This window comes from Salvia splendens, chromosome 5 (assembly GCF_004379255.2).
Source record: "Salvia splendens isolate huo1 chromosome 5, SspV2, whole genome shotgun sequence".
Classification (NCBI taxonomy): Eukaryota; Viridiplantae; Streptophyta; class Magnoliopsida; order Lamiales; family Lamiaceae; genus Salvia; species Salvia splendens.
In genome coordinates, this window is record NC_056036.1 from 11,364,455 (window position 1) to 11,383,931 (window position 19,477).

The 19,477-nt window shown below is 37.8% G+C and overlaps 2 protein-coding genes and 3 pseudogenes across 3 annotated transcripts; 3 read left to right on the forward strand and 2 right to left on the reverse strand.

The window, feature by feature from the left end:
• Positions 1–7,425: 7,425 nt before the first annotated feature.
• On the forward strand, positions 7,426–10,607 carry LOC121804488. 2 transcript variants are annotated; one of them, XM_042204045.1, is made up of 3 exons: positions 7,426–7,925; positions 8,355–8,471; positions 8,683–10,607. In XM_042204045.1, exons 1-3 carry the CDS (start codon positions 7,596–7,598, stop codon positions 10,297–10,299), a joined length of 2,064 nt encoding a protein of 687 aa, XP_042059979.1. In that variant the 5' UTR covers positions 7,426–7,595; the 3' UTR covers positions 10,300–10,607. The 2 variants fall into 2 exon arrangements, with proteins under 2 accessions (XP_042059979.1, XP_042059980.1); XM_042204046.1 differs by having other exon boundaries at positions 8,734–10,607.
• A 415-nt stretch (positions 10,608–11,022) lies between these two features.
• On the forward strand, positions 11,023–12,450 carry LOC121804620 (annotated as a pseudogene).
• Positions 12,451–13,003: 553 nt separating this feature from the next.
• Positions 13,004–15,232, reverse strand: LOC121804621 (annotated as a pseudogene).
• Positions 15,233–15,298: 66 nt separating this feature from the next.
• Positions 15,299–16,773, forward strand: LOC121804622 (annotated as a pseudogene).
• Positions 16,774–16,862: 89 nt separating this feature from the next.
• Positions 16,863–19,008, reverse strand: LOC121804623 (reactive Intermediate Deaminase A, chloroplastic-like). Its single transcript, XM_042204229.1, has 6 exons — positions 18,749–19,008; positions 18,478–18,593; positions 18,146–18,190; positions 17,592–17,665; positions 17,408–17,457; positions 16,863–17,109 (listed from the first exon to the last, which is right to left on the reverse strand). Exons 1-6 carry the CDS (start codon positions 18,930–18,932, stop codon positions 17,012–17,014), a joined length of 567 nt encoding a protein of 188 aa, XP_042060163.1. The 5' UTR covers positions 18,933–19,008; the 3' UTR covers positions 16,863–17,011.
• Between the last annotated feature and the right edge of the window lie 469 nt (positions 19,009–19,477).

Sequence of the window (19,477 nt, forward strand, 5' to 3'; positions counted from 1 at the left end):
TCGCTCGATCAATGCAGTTATTAGGTCATTGTCCATCCTTCTTGGCCTTCCACATTCAATCACACCTCTGAACCCCCAAACATCAAGCCAATGCATCACATCTTCATGTATTGGCAATGCCCAAACCTTACTCTCCGTCCTACGAACTCTGAACACATTTGTTGTGCCATTCGCCAACAATGAGGCTGAAATATGTTCGTTTTGATGAAACAGTACGGATGGATCCTCAGGTCCATAACATAACTGTTGTTCAGAACTTGCACATGCCATCTACTTCAAAACATTCACCCAACATATAATAGCATAAGATAACTAAAATTTTCACATTTTTGCACAAGAATATATATATTTTCTGCACTTTGGGTATATAACTTCAATTGAACCACTTACTTCTACAATTGACCCTAAATTCATGTGAAACACACAAATACGCAACAAAACAACACAAATAAGCAACACACTAACAGTAATCGTCCGTAAATTGAGCAATTTCATATAAACCCTAACTTTACTAAATTAGGGAAAACCTCCATAACTTCAGCAATTATTGATTTATGTAGCCAAATGGATGAATAATTACCGAAATATGTTTGGTATTTGGTTGAAATCTGTCGGAAAACGCCTCAAATCGCCGGAAATCGTCGCTGAAATCGCCCCTCCTTCGCTGCTCGCTGCGTCGTCTGTCAATTACGAGCATTCTGCCCTCTTAATCCCGATTTAACGACGCACAAATAATATACGTCTTTAACAAATGACGCATATATGTTATGCGTCATTAAATAACGACGCATAACATATATGCGTCGTTTATCGACGCATAATCTATATGCGTGTTTATTAAAGACGCATATTATTTGTGCGTCTTTCAGTAAAGACGCATAACATTTGTGCGTTTCATTAATAGCGACGCACAAATGTCATGCGTCACTCACTATGCGGGAATTAATCTATTGCTCTTCATTAAATTGGAAGTAAGTTGACATGCTTTCACAAAAGAAGAATTAGTCCGCTCTTTGGCAAGAGCACAACACCCACAACTGTGCTCTTCCGCAAGGACGAGCACAATTAATTTAATATTCAATTAAACATAAACATTTCCATAATACTAAAATTCATTAAAAAAACATAAATAATATTACAAATGACAAATAAAATAAAAAACGACATAATTAAAATCCTAAAAATTAAAAATTACATAATTAAAATACTAAAAATTAAAAAAATCACTACTCGTTGCCGAATTTCGCCCACATGTGTTTGATTAGGTCTTCTTGTAGCTGAATGTGGGTTCGGGTATCGCGCATTGTGTGCCTTGTCTCGATCCTCTGGCCAACCGTCGTATGCTCACCTCGGCGTGGGGGAGACCTCGCTGTTGAGCTTCCGGCTTCATCCTCGTCGTAGAAGCTAGCCGCCCTTGGCCCTTTGTCGGCTATAATCATGTTGTGTAAGATAATACACGTGAACATGATGTCGGCGATATTATTCACGTACCACGTTGCCTGCTCGCTGGCATGGCGCTGCTCGACGATGCATCGAGCAGCGCCGTGCCAGCGGCGCGAGCGCAGCGGCGGCGGCCCTCGTCCTCGCCGCTGGCACGGACGGCGGCCTTCACTCCCACCACCGTTGTGGATGCTCTAATTATCAAAGTGTATACAGAAGTACAGAATAACGGAACCAGCTCGAAATCACTTGGTACATTTTCTTTTAATTTCTTTCAATTTATTTTCTGTTCTAGTCGGTCAAGAGTACAATGAATCAAACCCAATTTTATGAGAACATGTTATATAATTAAATTCCACACTTAAAAGCGAGCACAAGATATATATTGTAAAGGTCAAAATCATTATGCCTTTACAGGTGAACTTAATGCAGCATGGAAATACATCAGAAACTTGGTAGGGGAGGCCGCTATGTTCTTTAATAATCTAGAGAACACTATTGTTGTGTATATCAGAAAGGAATTGTAAATAATTTATAATATTAATACAATTAGAAAATATTATGTGAACTTAAATTATTTTGTGAACTAACATAATTAATCATATTAAATTAAATTAAAATAATACTCCTAAAATATAAAATATAATATTTATTTTAAAACAAATCAAACTTAGTAACCAATTTTATATCCATTTATAATATATATGCGGCAATATTTTTCAGAAAACTAAATATATATGCATCTATGGGGAGTGATCAATTGCTAACTACAACTAATTTAAGACCATAGGATTTTAGAAAATTTGTGGTCTACAATTTGCCACGTGTAATTTTCGTTTTTATTAATTAAATCGAAAAAGATAAAAAAAACTACCAAATTAGGGTTTTGGATGAAAATGTCAATATAGTGTTTCAAAAATATCAACACAATGTTATGAGAATGTCAACACAATGCTTTGAGAATATTAACACATTGCGTATATTGACATTCTACGTGTATTATATTGACATGTTTTATATATCATGTTGACATTTGTTGCTGTACGAAAAAAATTGAAAATTTTCATTTTTTTTTCAAATTTTGACATCGGAACATATGCAAGTGGGATCTCGTTAGAATCCTTATGAAATTATCTTTAATTTGATATATGTTGTGCAAAAAAATAATTTAAATCGAGAAAGTTATATGTGTTTTAAAGTTGTGAGATAATTTTCAAACGTTAGTTACAACTAATTTGTTGTAAATTGACCTTAATACCCTTATTGACGTTTTTTATTCATCGTATTGACATTCCCGGGCTAATGATCTAGGCCCTTAATTTGAATATCTAATGACTATTATTTAATTGTAGTATTGAGTTTGCAATATAAATTTATTAGGTGACAAGGGTTCAGTTACATAAAGATTGCCAACATATACACAAATTTATATAACACAAGATTGCCATTTCATATTATCTCAACAATATTGTCAACCAAATTTTGTTGTCATTGATGGCATATCTCGTGCAATAACTGCTTTTACATGGCTGAATATATAAGTTTGCATTATAGTGGAAAAAAGGGGGAAGTATCAATACTTGATATAGAAACCTTAAAATATGCAATGAGGAAAGAGGTAAAAGTACGATATAACGCAATAACGGTATAAAAAATTAACGATACTGAATTTTCGGTATACCGCATTTGTATAAAAAATTAACGATACCGAATTTTCGGTATACCCCAATGCGGTATACTGAAATTTCGGTATGGTATAGGTATGATATTTTGTTATACCGCAGTTTTCGGTAAGATATTCGGTATGACGTTCTCGGTACGGTATACCGTACCGATCCACTCCTAGACTAAGTAGAGGGTTGCATTGTTTTCCCATTCATTAAAGTATTTTTCATATTTGAAAATGTTTATAGTAGTAATTGGTTTACTCGTACATTCAAAAATGACTTTATTATCCAAATCCACCAAAAACCCAGTTAATACCTCTAATATGAAATTAATTAAATTTATAGAATATTTAATAATCGAGCACACGTCCCAATTCTCAACAATAATTTAAACATAACAAAATAAAACAACCCTAACAATTAGTTGGAAATATGATTGATTAAATATTATATCCCAAGTAGAAAATTTAAAATTATACAATTACTGAGAATAAAACAAAAATTGAAGTTAATTCTATTATTTATCTTATTTTGCTTATTAGTTTTAAAATGGTTACTTATCATTTAAATCACGATGATCCATCAAATTTTGTTTCGTCACGCAAGTTAAAAATATGAATTTGAAATGAATATTGGTCTCTAAAATCATAAATTTTGGCTAAAATTTATTATTTTTCATGAATTTTAAAATTGGTCTAAAATATCACAAACTTTAAATTTTATTTGTTATTTCCCACGACAGTTTAATCACCATATCCAACTAATTTACGTGCATTTTTTTAATCCTATTTGGCACTACTAAATCAACATGATTTTCTATGTGATATTTTTTTATCATATTTGTCACGAACTTAAAAAATGTCTAAAATATCATAAACATTTTACAGTTACCAATGTAAAACAAGTTTTTTCCTGAAAATATCTTATTTGAGTTAGGTTGAAAAATAACAAACAAAATATAAAGTTTGTGATATTTTAGACCAATTTTAAAATTCACTTAAAATACTAAAATTTTGGCAAAAATTAATGATTTTACGGACCAATATTCCAATTTGAAATTGCCAAATTTATTTTTTTTGCAATCTTAGAACAATTTTTATTCGGCGCATATACGAATTAATTTTATTGAGGAATCGCTTGTGCCTATTAATTCAGATTATGTGGTTGACTTACATGTATTAAACAACGTCATTTTAAACAAATTGTCCACATATATTAGCCAATAATTGTCTAATCAAATGCTCACATATATCTTTGTTTGGAAATGACATCAAAATTATTTGTTATTCTAGTACAATATAGATATTGTTTGAACATTGGATTCTACTGTAAATACGAATAATATAATAGCTCAACTTGGCCGTTAATGTAGCATGGCCAAACACCCACATGTATACATATTTTCAGAATTATTTATATATTCCTTAAGTCAGAAGTTATTAAAACGGATTTCAGTTATCTAATTTGATTTCGGCGGCATAGTATTGCACGAATAAAATTTTATTCTTGAGCCATCATCTACAACTATTTAATATTGTTTCATAGAAAAAAAAAGTTCAAATTTACAGTCTGAATGGAAAAGTTTCTACACAAAAAATGAAATTTGATGTATTGCAATATTTGCATATAATGTTTTCTATTTATGGATGAGTGATGAGACAATAAAATATGAGTAAGCTTGTGTAATTTTTACTATTCATATACGCTTTTTCAGTCCAAGTGCATTGTACAATGACATTATTATTACAACAATGCTCAGCCAGTGTGGTTTGTCACAGGTGTCAATAGTATAAAAAATGATAGTACTACTACAAAACAATAATTTTGTATAGTGCTCTTATGTTTTGCGGTTTTGGGCATATCCAATCAAAATTTATCCTTATTTTTTTTGCTGGAAGAGAAAGCTGTAACTAAAATACGGAGAATAATTTTTTCATTGTTACTCCAACTAGGATTACTATTTCTTTCCCAAGTAGTAGTATATGTTTTCTCTAAAGACATTAAATTTTTTTTAAAAAAACTTGTGTTATCCAACTAATATGACATTTTTTGTAAAAAGGAGTGAATATCAAAATGAAAAAAATCCAACTTTCTATTACAAAAATTCAAACAATTACTCAAACCAGCACAAAAAGAAATACTCCCTACTCCACTATATAGCTGAATAGCTGTAACCATTGACATGCAAAAAAATCAAGACCCAAATAATAGTAGCACTCCACGTTAAATAATCCAAATCTGGGCAACTGCTGGTGGGATCCCACAAAGTAATTTTAAATTTCGCCCCAAAACGTCGCCGTCTAGTTATAAACGAGCACCCACACCGCGTCCCGCGGGTGTCTCTTATCTCGTTCCTCCAAGACGAGACGGACGCGAGACGCGTTGCAGCGTCCCGTCTCGTCCCCGTCTCGCCGAGACACCCGTCTCACCGAGACGGCTGGCGAGCGCTGGCGCCACTCGTGACGCCCACTCGGGAGTGGGCTTCGTCACCCTGACGCAATAAATCATTTTTTTAAAAATTTGAATTTAATAAAAAAAATTAAAAATTAAAAAATGATAATATGACCATTTTAAAAAATAATTTTTTTTCTTTTTTTATTCTATAAATACTCATCTTTCACACACACAAACACGCATCTATTCTTCTCAAATCATCTCTATTTCCTCTCCAATTGTCATCTCAAATTATCTCTTTTATTCTTCTCCCAAATTTAATCCATTCATTGATCCATTTGAGCAAATGCGTCGAATAATGGAAGAATCGTTTGAAAAAGATCGACATAGGGAGGCGGAGGAAGCCGCGCCGCCCCAATGACGATCCCGTACATACATCCATCGTAACCGGGAGAAAGCCGCCGCAAGGTTAGTACGCGACTACTTCTGTGATAACCCACTATGGGGAGAGACCTACTTCCGTCGCCGTTTCCGCATGCGGAAACCGCTATTTCTGCACATCGCAAATACATTGGCAGCCCGGGAAGAGTTCTTCTAAGAAGGGTTCGACGCCGTTGGCCGTCCCAGCCACACGACGCTGCAGAAATGTACTGCAGCAATCCGTCAGCTTGCTACTGGACAAACGACGGATTTGTTCAACGAATACCTCCACATTGGAGAAAGCACTGGGATAATGTGCTTGATGAACTTCTGCAAAAGCGTCCGGACAGCCTTCACCGACGAATTTCTCCGGAAGCCAAGCACGACAGATTGTCAGTTTCTGCTCCACCTTCACGAAGAAGTGCACGGATTCCACAGGATGCTTGGCAGCGTCGATTGCATGCATTGGCAATGGAAGAATTGTCTTGTGGCGTGGAGGGGGTAATACACGAGCGGCCACAAAGGCACCCACCCCACTGTTATTCTCGAGGCCGTTGCTGACTACCGGCTATGGATTTGGCATGCGTACTTCGGGGTCTCTGGATCGAACAATGATGTCAACGTGCTCAACCAATCCGACCTCTTCTCCGAAGTTTTGGATGGTAAAGCACCGGCCATCAACTTCGTCGCTAACAACCGGCGGTATAAAATGGGGTACTATCTTGCCGACGGCATCTACCCGAAGTGGCCAACCTTCGTGAAGACGTTCAACAGGCCGGTGAACGAAAAACAAACTCTTTTTGCGCAGAAGCAAGAGGCTACTCGCAAGAATGTGGAGAGGGCGTTCGGGGTTCTCTAAGCGCACTTCAACATTATCAAAGCCCCGACTCGTACGTGATTTATGGAGAATATGGTCGACATCATGTATACGTGCATAATCTTGCACAACATGATTGTCGCCGACGAAGGACCTGAGGCGGGAAATTGGTTCGACCCTAAAACCCTGGGAAGCTCTACTGCAAGTAGTCCGCCTCGCAGTGGAGTGCATCATTCTATGCAAGATCGGTTGTCTATTAGGGCAAGGACACGTGATTCTACCGCCCACGCCCAACTCCAAGATGATCTAATGGAGCACATTTGGGCAAACTTTGGCAACCAGTAAAGTGCGCGGAAGAAATTAAATTATGTATTTTTAATATTTTTTTAGGATTTTAATTATGTATTTTTAATTTTTTTTTAAGAATTTGAAGTTGTAATTTTATTTTATTTTATTTAATGAAGTGTGTTTTTATTAATTGAATTTGTTGGAAATAAAAATAAAAAATGAAATTGAATGAATTATTAAGAGATGAGATGATTAAGAGACGGATGGTTAAGAGACGGATAAGAGAGGGAGGGTTGCATGGGTTATCTCTTAATTAAGAGATGGAGCGAAAAGTATAATGGGGTCCATGAATAGGGATATGACAATTAAAAGATGACGGCGCAAAACGCAAGCCTTCGTTTGATTTTTGATGTATTAATAGAAAATCAAAAACCGTTGACCGTACCAATCTTTACTCACTCCCACCACCAAAAGATTGAAGCTCCGCCGCCGGAAAACGCTCCAAGATCCAACATTTCGAGCTTCTACCTGCAAAAGGAGGTCAATTTGTAAATGGGGGAGCTTGGAAGATGAAGGTCACAATAGAGAAGGGTGTGGGCCAACAAATCCAGCCCCCTCCCGAGAAGCCGCCGCGCTGCAAAACCCGTTCGGGGGTCCGATTGAGAAGAGAATCCGGAGCTCCGGCTGCGAAGCGGAGCAGCCGACCCGAGACCCCTTTACTTAGGTGGAAGTTCGATGAGAAGAATGTAGCTGTGGAGGAGGAAGAGGACAAGTCCGGGGAAGTCGCTCGCCGGAGTAAAAGGGCCGCGATTTCCTCCAGGAAGCTCGCCGCCAGCCTGTGGCGGCTGCGGCTGGCGGAGCTGCAGGATAATGTCGGTCAAGGAGGAGTAGGGCTTCAGGTTGATTATTTTTTTAATTGTTTTCTCTAATTAGGTTCTAATTTGTTAAGAAATAGGTGCGTTTGTTTATTAGGGTTTCTAATTAGGCTGTCAATGTGCAATTTCATGAATCTTGTCATATGTTTTCCGTTTGGCGATTGTGTGTGATTAATGTTGGTTGTATTTCAAAAGTAGAAACAAGACTGGTGTGATTAAAATTGATTTCTTCATTTATTATTAGTTGGCAGTTGGCTTTACTGGTTGGAGTTTCAATTCTTAGTGATTAATTGTGATGATAGAGCTCTTGTATCACCTTTGTTTTCTCTTTTTGTCCTTTTATTGCTTCTTTGATGACTGTGATGCTGTTTAAGATCCAATGCTGTTATGCATTGTTTGGGATTATTGCTAGTTTTTCTAGTTCAAGGGATTGATTTTGATTGTTGCTTGCAGTCTCGAGCTGGCCATTTCAGAGCCTCAATCCATTGCTGTCATGCTGACAGAGAGCATCGTGAGGATCCTGACTCTCCACACTCCGTCTCTGGTGCTAAACATGGCCTTCCCTACAAGGTTTACTTTTTATTGCTGTTTATTTTTTTTGGGTTATCTTTGTATGTTTTGGTTTCTGTTTTCGTTTCAGTGTCAAATGAATTAATTGCAACGTCATAGCATGTCGTTAAAGAAAATTTATGTCGTAAAGATGAATCTATTTGTAAACTCACTTGAATCTTTTGCCTTCTTTGCTCGAGTGAATTTCAATTTGGTTTCTTTGTTTTTGCAGACTTTGAATACATTTTATTCTGAAATTGAAAATCCTCTTTACACCATGCAGTTTGAGCCTTCTTCTCAATTTCCAAACTATGCAATGGAGGGTGCAACAAAGTGGGATCCTGATGGTTGGAAAGCATCGGATGAAGTGAATCAAATATTTGGCCAAACAAAGCCGAATAATGAGCACCGAGCAAGTTCTGCAAAAGTTATATCCGCTCTTGAGGCAGAGCTGGAGAAGGCTAGAGCAAGAATCAACGAGCTTGAAACTGATCGTAGATCTTCAAAGAAGAAACTAGAACAATTCTTGCATAAACTCAGTGATGAAAGAGCTGCATGGCGGAGTAGAGAACACGAGAAAGTTCATGCTATCATAGATGATATGAAAGGTGATGTGAGCAGGGAGAAGAAGAACCGTCAAAGGCTGGAGATCGTCAATTCTAAGCTGGTAAACGATTTGGCTGATGCCAAGGTATCGGCCAAGCGTTACCTGCAGGAATACGAGAAGGAAAGGAAGGCCAGAGAACTGATAGAGGAGGTTTGTGACGAGCTAGCCAAAGAGATTGGAGAAGACAAGGCTGAAGTGGAAGCGTTGAAGAGAGAGTCGATGAAATTCCGGGAGGAAGTAGACGAAGAGAGGAAGATGTTGCAAATGGCCGAGGTTTGGCGTGAGGAGCGAGTTCAAATGAAGTTGGTCGATGCCAAGGTGATGCTCGAAGAAAAGTACTCCCAGATGAACATGCTTATAGCAGATCTTGAGCCGTTCCTGAAATCAAGATCCGATTCGCAGGAGATTAAGAAAGCAGATTTTTTACGGCAGGCGACCGCCTCTCTTAACATACAAGATGTTCGAGAATTGACATACGAGCCCCCGAACTCTGATGACATTTTCTCCGTCTTCGAAGATGTCAATATCGGCGAGTCCAACGAGAGGGAGGTAGAGCCGAGCGTCGGCTACACCCCTGCAAGCCATGCCTCCAAGATTCATACAGTGAGTCCTGAAATAAAGATGCTCAACAAAGACGCGTCTCACAGGACGTCCAATGTGTATATGAACCAGAGTGGCGAGCTGGAAGAGGATGCGAGCGAGTGGGAAACTGTGAGCCATCCTGAGGATCAGGTCTCGAGTTACTCCCCAGACGGAAGCAACCCTTCTGTCAACAAGAATTTCTGGGCCAGCAACGTCTCAATGAATGGGACGGAATGGGAGAAAGTTGGAGGGCAGGAGGGACCAATAATGGAAATCAATGAAGTCGACTCAGCAAGACTGAGGCAGTTGAAGAAGGTTTCTTCGATATCTAAACTATGGAGGTCGTGCCCGAGCAATGGTGATAGTTACAAGATCATAACAATCGATGGAAGGAACGGAAGGCTCTCAAATGGTAGGCTTTCTAGTGCAGGTATCATGTCACCTGATCACGGCTCAGGAAAAGGATGCCTTAGCCCCCAAGATTTGTCGGGACAGTGGAGCTCGCCCGACACTGGAAACCCACATGTAAACCGCACTATGAAAGGGTGCATCGAATGGCCACGCACCGCGCAGAAGAACAGTTTGAAGGCGAGACTGCTGGAGGCGAGGATGGAGTGCCAAAAGGTCCAGTTGCGCCAGGTTTTGAAGCACAAGATCTGAAACTCCTCTAAATGGTAAAGGTAAGGTAAGTGGCTGCTAAACCACGTGCAGTGCCACGGGGCCTAGGATCGTACCAGCAGAGCTAGCGGCTATTGGCATTCGCAAAGCTAAGATATGGATTATTATAAGGTTAGCTGATATCAATTTTGCGGATGAGCAGCCTAAGCAAATGGGAGTAGTATTTGTAAGTTATGATGTAATATGTTAAATTTTATTCAAGATAAACCAGTTACTGATACAGAGGGAAACATTGTATCTGTAAAATTGGCTTCAGACAATTTGCTTCGTTAGTTGCTTATCTTCCATCATTCACGAAGTGTCTGCTACTGTATTTGCATGAAATCCTTATACAACCAAAAATTGCTCTCTTTTTATAAGCGTCATGTCATGGCGGGTAAAATACTATAATTGTTTCCACAAATTAGATCCATTCATTAAGTTGTATATCAATATTGTCTTAATATTTGGATTTGTTTCAGATTTGTACATTTTATTCGTTTGTACTGCTTTGAAGCTGATTTAAATTTTAGACATACATTGAAGTTCTTCATCCAGTGTCCAAGTTCCACCTCCTCCCTCGTCAATTTTCGTGGCATTTATCTCTAATGAAAAGGAGATATCCTTTTTAATACCAACGTATTTGCATAATTGGTGATCCATTGCGGTTGTCAAATATCTCTCTTTTTTTTCCATTCTTTCTTATGCTCTATAAATAAGAAAGAATTGTGGATCGAATGACTATTCATCTATTGTATTTTTATATAATATAGTACAAATAGGGGGCAAGAAAACTCTATGGAAAGGTGTTGGTTTAATTCGACGGTGTTTAAGAAGGAGTTACAACGTGGGTATGGGATAAAGAAATTAATGGACAATCTTAGTCCTTTTGAAAATACTAGTGAAAGTGAAGATCTGAATCCAAAAGGTAGGGCTAAAAACATTCATAGTTGGAGGGGTCGTGGAAATGCTAGTTACAGTGATGTTGGTCGTTTATTTGGCATCAAAGACATTCAGAATTTCATCTCTGATGAGACTTTTTTAGTTAGGGATAGTAATGGAGATAGTTATTCTATCTATTTTGATATAGAAAATCAGATTTTTGAGATTGACAGCAATCATTCTTTTCTGAATGAACTACAAAGTTATTTTTCTAGTTATCGCAACATGTATGATACTCAATCTAGTTGGAATAATCACATTACTGGTTGCATTGACACTTATCTTCAGTCTCGAATCTGTATTGATACGCCCATTCTAAGTGATCTTCAGTCTCGAATCTGTATTGATACGCCCATTCTAAGTGATAGTAGTGACGGTTACATTTCTAGGTGCGTTTTTAATAAACGTAAAACTTATAGTCAAGGCGGGGGGTCCAGTATACTAACCCGTGCTAAGAGTAGTGATTTAACTCTAAGAGAAAGGTCTAGTGATCTCGCTGCAACTCAAAAATACATGCATTTGTGGCTTCAATGCGAAAATTGTTATGCATTAAATTATTAGAAACTTTTGAAATCACAAATGAATGTTTGTGAACAGTGTGGATACCATTTGAAAATTAGTAGTTCAGAAAGAATCGAAGTTTCGATTGATCCCAGGACTTGGGAACCTATGGATGAAGACATGATCTCCGTGGATCCCATTGGATTTCATTCGGAGGAGGCGCGTTATAAAGATCGGATTGATTCTTATCAAAGAAAGACAGGATTAACTGAGGCTGTTCAAACAGGCATAGGTCAACTAAATGGTATTCCCGTAGCAATTGGGGTTATGGATTTTCAGTTTATGGGGGGTAGTATGGGATGCGTAGTCGGGGAGAAAATAACCCGTTTGATTGAGTACGCTACCAATCAATTTCGACCTCTTATTATAGTGTGCGCTTCGGGGGGAGCGTGCATGCAAGAAGGGAGTTTGAGCTTGATGCAAATGGCTAAAATATCGTCTGCTTTATATGATTATCAATCAAATAAAAAGTTATTGTATGTATCAATCCTTACATCTCCTACTACTGGTGGGGTAACAGCCAGTTTTGGTATGTTGGGAGATATTATTATTGCCGAACCAAATTCCTACATTGCATTTGCGGGTAAAAGAGTAATTGAACAAACATTGAATAAAACAGTACCCGAAGGTTCACAAGCGGCTGAATATTAATAAGTTTTTTGCCCCACCCTTTTCTCTTTTTATAGATTTTGTAGTTTTATTTATTTCATTTTTGAATTGCGTTGTATCAAAATTGGATTCTGTCGAGTGAATGCAATCAAAATAGGGTTTAGAAACTCTTTTGATTATTTGAACGCACCAACTAGTTATGAAATTGCACTGACAGCCTCGACTCATGTCCTAGCTCGTCGGAGAGCTAGATTTGCCTCAATTATTTGTCTCTTTCCTTCAGCTTTTCTCAAACTAGCTTATGCTATTTTAAGAGTTTCCTGAGCTTCATGTGGATCAATATCACTACCCTTTTCCGCATCATTTACTAAAACAGTGATCTCATTATTGCCTATTCTAGCAAAACCGCCCATCAGAGCCATCGTTAACCATTGGTCCTTAAGGCGTATTCTCAAAATCCCTATATCTACAGCTGTAGCAATAGGAGCATGATTTGGTAATACGCCAATTTGACCACTATTTGTAGATAAAATGATTTCTTTCACTTCTGAATCCCAAACAATTTGATTAGGGGTCAGTACACAAAGATTTAAAGTCATTTCTTCAAATTGTTCTCCATTTCTAAGTTGATAGCCTTCGCGGTAGCTTCATCGATATTCCCTACTAAATAAAAGGCCTGTTCAGGAAGACCATCTAATTCTCCAGAAATGATCAATTGAAACCCTTTAATGGTTTCTGCTAGACCAACATATTTCCCCGGAGAACCGGTAAATACTTCGGCTACAAAAAAGGGCTGTGATAAGAAACGCTCAATTTTTCGCGCTCTTGCTACGGTTAAACGATCCTCTTCGGATAATTCGTCCAACCCAAGGATAGCTATAATGTCCTGAAGCTCTTTATAACGTTGTAAAGTTTGCTTAACTCTTTGTGCAGTTTCATAATGTTCCTCACCAACGATCCGAGGTTGAAGCATGGTTGAGGATGAATCTAAAGGATCTACTGCCGGATAGATCCCTTTGGCAGCTAATCCTCGTGATAGTACGGTAGTAGCATCTAAATGTGCAAATGTGGTAGTAGGGACACGATCGGTCAAATCGTCTGCAGGTACATAAACCGCTTGAATAGAAGTTATGGATCCTTCTTTGGTAGAAGTAATTCTTTCTTGTAAAGAGCTCATTTCAGTACTCAGGGTGGGTTGATAACCGACAGCGGAAGGCATTCTACCCAATAAGGCCGATACTTCAGATCCGGCTTGAACGAAACGGAAGATATTGTCAATAAATAGAAGTACGTCTTGTTCATTAACATCTCAGAAATACTTCGCCATCGTTAGGGCAGTCAAACCAACTCTCATACGAGCTCCCGGCGGTTCATTCATCTGGCCATAAACTAAAGCCACTTTTGATTCTGCAATATTTTATGCATTAATTACTCCAGATTCTTTCAATTCCATGTAAAGATCATTTCCTTCACGAGTATGTTCACCCACTCCGCCAAATACGGATACCCCCCATGGGCTTTGGCAATATTGTTAATCAATTCCATAATGAGTACCGTTTTACCAACCCCAGCTCCACCAAATAGTCCGATTTTCCCCCTGCGGTGATAAGGTGCTAAAAGATCTACTACTTTAATTCCTGTTTCAAAAATAGATAATTTTGTATCTAACTGTATAAAGGCAGGCGCAGATCGATGAATAGGAAATGTTGTACGAGTATCTACAGGACCTAAATTATCAACAGGCTCTCCAAGCACATTAAAAATGCGTCCTAGAGTCGCTCCACCGACTGGAACACTTAGAGGAGCTCCCGTACCAATCACTTCCATTCCTCTCATCAGACCATCTGTAGCACTCATACCTACAGCTCTAACTCGATTATTTCCTAATAATTGTTGTACCTCACAAGTCACATTAATTGGTTGACCAACAGTATCTCGGCCTTTAACTACCAGAGCGTTATAAATATTAGGGGCATCTGGCCTGGCGGAAAGGCCGCATCTAGTACCAGACCAATGATTTGGATAATACGCCCCAGTTTTTTTTTCAAGCGTGGAAACCCCAGAACCAGAAGTAGTAGGATTCATTCTCATAATATAATAAATAAAAAAATATGTCGAAATTTTTTTGTGAAAATTATCGAATTCAAAATAAATGTCCGATAGTATGTCGATCGGTTAATTCAATAACAAATGGGAGTTAGCACTCAATTTTGGCGGTGCCCTCCAATCGAATCCAATTCAATCGTTTACTCTTCAATGATTCAATGAGTTAATTTTCAAACTCAAGCAAGCTATTTTAAAATTTTCAAGTGGATGAATAAAGATCTTGAGAAAGTTTTTCATTTGTCTATTATTATAGACAATCCCATCTATATTATATAAAATATTCTATGGAATTCGAACCCGAACTCTATTTACATTACGATGCATTATTTATATCTTATTCTTATTGGCTTTTCTTATTTTTTATTTCAGCATATCGATTTAGGTCTATAGCCTATTCTTTTCGTTTTTATACCCTTTCATCATCATTTCATAGATGAATTAGCCCTACTTTCACATCTAGGATTTACATATATAACATATACCACTGTCAAGAGGAAATTTCTTATTAGTTAGGTTAGGTATTTCGATTCCAAAAAAGATCAAAAGGAAAAATGGGGTTGCGCTATATATATGAAAGAGTATACAATAATGATGTGTTTGGTAAATCAAATACCATGGTCTAATAATCAAACATTCTGATTAGTTGATAATATTAGTATTTAGTATTAGTTGGGAAGTTTGTGAAAGATTCCCGGGAAAAGTTTCATTAACGCCCAATTCATTCATGTGGAGTAGACCTTGTTGTTGTAAGAATTCTTAATTCATGAGTTGTAGGGAGGGATTTATGTCACCACAAACAGAGACTAAAGCAAGTGCTAGATTCAAAGCGGGTGTTAAAGAGTACAAATTGACTTATTATACTCCTGAATATGAAACCAAAGATACTGATATCTTGGCAGCATTCCGAGTAACTCCTCAACCTGGAGTTCCGCCTAAAGAAGCAGGGGCCTCGGTAGCTGCCGAATCTTCTACTGGTACATGGACAACTGTGTGGACCGATGGACTTACTAGCCTTGATCGTTACAAAGGGCGATGCTACCACATTGAGCCCGTTCCTGGAGAAAAATATCAATATATCTGTTATGTAGCTTACCCTTTAGACCTTTTTGAAGAAGGTTCTGTTACTAACATGTTTACTTCCATTGTAGGAAATGTATTTGGATTCAAAGCTTTACGTGCTCTACGTCTGGAAGATCTGCGAATTCCTATTGCTTATATTAAAACTTTCCAAGGCCCGCCTCATGGGATCCAAGTTGAGAGAGATAAATTGAACAAGTACGGTCGTCCTCTGCTAGGATGTACTATTAAACCTAAATTGGGGTTATCTGCTAAAAACTATGGTAGAGTGGTTTATGAATGTCTTCGCGGAGGACTTAATTTTACCAAAGATGATGAGAGCGTGAACTCCCAGCCATTTATGCGTTAGAGAGACCGTTTCTTATTTTGTGCCGAAGCAATTTATAAATCACAGGCTGAAATAGGTGAAATCAAAGGGCATTACTTGAATGTTACTGCGGGTACATGCGAAGAGATGATGAAAAGAGTTGTATTTGCTAGAGAATTGAGAGTTCCTATCGTAATGCACTACTACTTAACAGGAGGATTCACTGCAAATGCCACTTTGGCTCATTATTGCCGAGATAATGGCTTACTTCTTCACATTCACCGTGCAATGCATGCAGTTATTGATAGACAGAAGAATCACGGTATGCACTTCCGTGTACTAGCTAAAGCATTACGTCTGTCCGGTGGAGATCATATTCACTCTGGTACCGTAGTAAGTAAACTTGAAGGAGAGAGAGACATTACTTTAGGCTTTGTTGATTTACTACGTGATGATTTTGTTGAAAAAGATAGAAGTCGCGGTATTTATTTCACTCAAGATTGGGTCTCCCTGCCAGGTGTTATTCCCGTGGCTTCAGGGGGTATTCACGTTTGGCATATGCCTGCTCTGACCGAGATCTTTGGAGACGATTCTGTACTACAGTTCAGTGGAGGAACTTTAGGACACCCTTGGGGTAATGCGCCAGGTGCTGTAGCTAACCGAGTAGCTGTAGAAGCGTGTGTACTAGCTCGTAATGAAGGACGTGATCTTGCTGCTGAGGGTAATGCAATTATCCATGAAGCTTCCAAATGGAGTCCTGAACTAGCTGCCACTTGTGAGGTATGGAAAGAAATCAAATTTGAGTTTAAAGCACTGGATACTTTGGATAAATAAAAATAAGGAAAATGAAAAGTAATTACTCTCGGTTCTCTTAATTGAATAGGGATTCTCTTAATTGAGTTTAAAGCAGTAGCTAGTTTTTGGTGGTTTCAAATTTCGATATGAAAAAAAAGAATCATAAACATTTTGATTGCAAAGATGGAAAGGGATTTTATTTGATAATCTCATACAAGTCTGCCGTCTCCAAATTAAATGTCCAGATTTCATGGAGAATTAGTATGGTTCCGAGTAACATCCCTATTACAGTTTAATATTGGACAATAGCTTAACATGCTACTGCAGTGTGGCTATGCACTCGATTTCGATCCTTGCATCCAATGGTAAGGCGGCAACCTGGTAGGTCGATCGCGCTGGAGCAGGTGCTGGAAAATCTGCACCACAAGTTGCAGTTGATTCATTAGTACTATGCTGAAATATAATCTAACTGGCTGTTTAATGCATTATGCATCCTACACACGCACACAACAAACTTAACAACTACTATTAGATGTTCTATAATAGGAGATGGTTTAACAACTAATAAAAGTGGATGAAAATTTTGTAAGAGAAGAACTATATACAAAGATTGAAGAGTATGATAAATCAAACTTTGGATACCAAAGAAAGAATAAACATGCAACTAAGTAAACTATATTCACAAATATTAACTGACTTCATTAAAAAACTCACATTTAGCATATATTTCATTAACTTTCTTGAAGTCTTTCAGATCCGCCAACCTAGACAAGAAAGAAACATAGTATTAATTGGGGCAACAAGTCTTTTAACAAGAACAGAAGGTCATTGCACGTGTGTGAGGAAGAGAAGGAAGAAAGAGGGGAAGGATTTTTCGGACTGCAAAAGAAGCACCCACATGATTGTTGTCTTAACAACCGAGGCATAGCTGGCACCACTTGCCTTGAGTATTTCACCCATATTCTTAAGTACCTAGTAGTGTGCAAAAGCTCAAATATATATCAGCAAGCCTCATTTGCAACAAAGAACATCACAAAAATATCAATATCTGCAAGTATCCATGATAGCCATATTACATGTACTTTCATCAAAAGGCGGCCTACAAGTGAAAATTCAGAAGACAGTCTATAGAATAACAGAGTTACACCTCTTCCAAAAGATCTCACATCATGTTAGTGTTAGAGCTTCTTACATGTAGGTTGGCTCGTTGACCAAGAATTAACTTTAATTGAATTGAAGAACAAAAAATGATCTCATTATGCCCAAGATTTTACAGTAGCAAATCTTATGTTCATCAGAAAGCCTTACATGTAGTGAGAGATTTGCGAATTCATGTGTTTAGGCTTCTACAAGTATACACGTGTTGCAAACTATACATATATGCTAATTGAAAATACAATCTTCAGAATAAGGATTCCATAATGCAAGAGGGGTTCGGGTATAACAGCATACCTGCTCAGTTTGTTCTTCTATGCTATCCGAGACAAACTTTCCGGTCTGCATATCAAACAAAGAATGTACTTTTAACAGCCTTGACACATATATTTCATTTCAAAATTTTCGAATAGAAGTTTTCCAGCACAGACACACAAACACTCACACAGTATATTATGTAGTAAATATGTATATATAGAGTGAATTGGGATCTACTCCTACTAGACATTGATCATAATGCAGAAATGTAAAACATGCCTGCAATGTTTCTTTTATAACAATGTTTTTTTTTATAATGATCAATCAATAGACCATATATTGTTTGTATATAGTATCAGGTTAGGACAAACCTCAGGAACAAGTCCAAGAACCCCAGACATGAATAGCATATTATTTGCTTTGATGGCTTGAGAGTAGGGCCCCAATGCTGCGGGGGCTTTATCTGTCTGGACAGCTTCCTTCAAAACTAGTTTCAATACCACAATAAGAATAATGGAAAAATCACAGAAAACCTAAATCAGCCACAAAAATAAAAACAAAGAAATAAACAAATTACTAAAAGTAAAGATAGAAACCCAAATATAGATTCGTCAATAATCTCGTAGAATCGGCGTAGCTCACCTGGTGTAGCAGCATCAGTGGAGATTCCTAACGAAGCGAAAGGCGGCGACGGACCGGAGCGGCGAAAGTTAGCGCCAGCCAAGGAAATGCAGCCGATTCCGACGGCTAAGGGCGCCCGAGAGCATAAAGAGCCGACATCAATCGCCGGCATGTGGAAAGTCCTCGCGGCGGCGCACCACGCCATCACTCTTTTTCACTCGCTTTTTTTCGATTAATTTTCTTCTCAGTGGAGTGTTGACTATTGAGTGTTAAATTGGTCGTACTCGTATCATTGGGCTATAAAACGTGACAAATAAAAAGCCCAAATCGTCATTATACTACTCCCTCCGATCCCACTGAAATCACCTTTTAAAAAAAAATTGATTCACTCAAAATAGAATTATATTTATCTCTATTTTATTTCTTCTTTCTTATTTTATTCCCTTCACTTGATACATAAAATAAAATTATACTCCCTCCATCCCATAGAAATAGGTCATATTTCATTTTTCATCAATCCATACAAATAGTCCATATCCATTAATGATAACATTTTTCTCATTCTCTTTTACTTTATTATTTATGGACTCTACTATCCATTATACAATTTCAGCTACTTTTTCTTCATTTCTCTTACTTTACCAATTATGCATTAAAATTTTATGCCGCCCAAAAAAGGGATCATCTAACTTGAGACGAAGAGAGTACTACTTGTTACTCCTAGTATTTGTTAATTACTCCATTATTTCA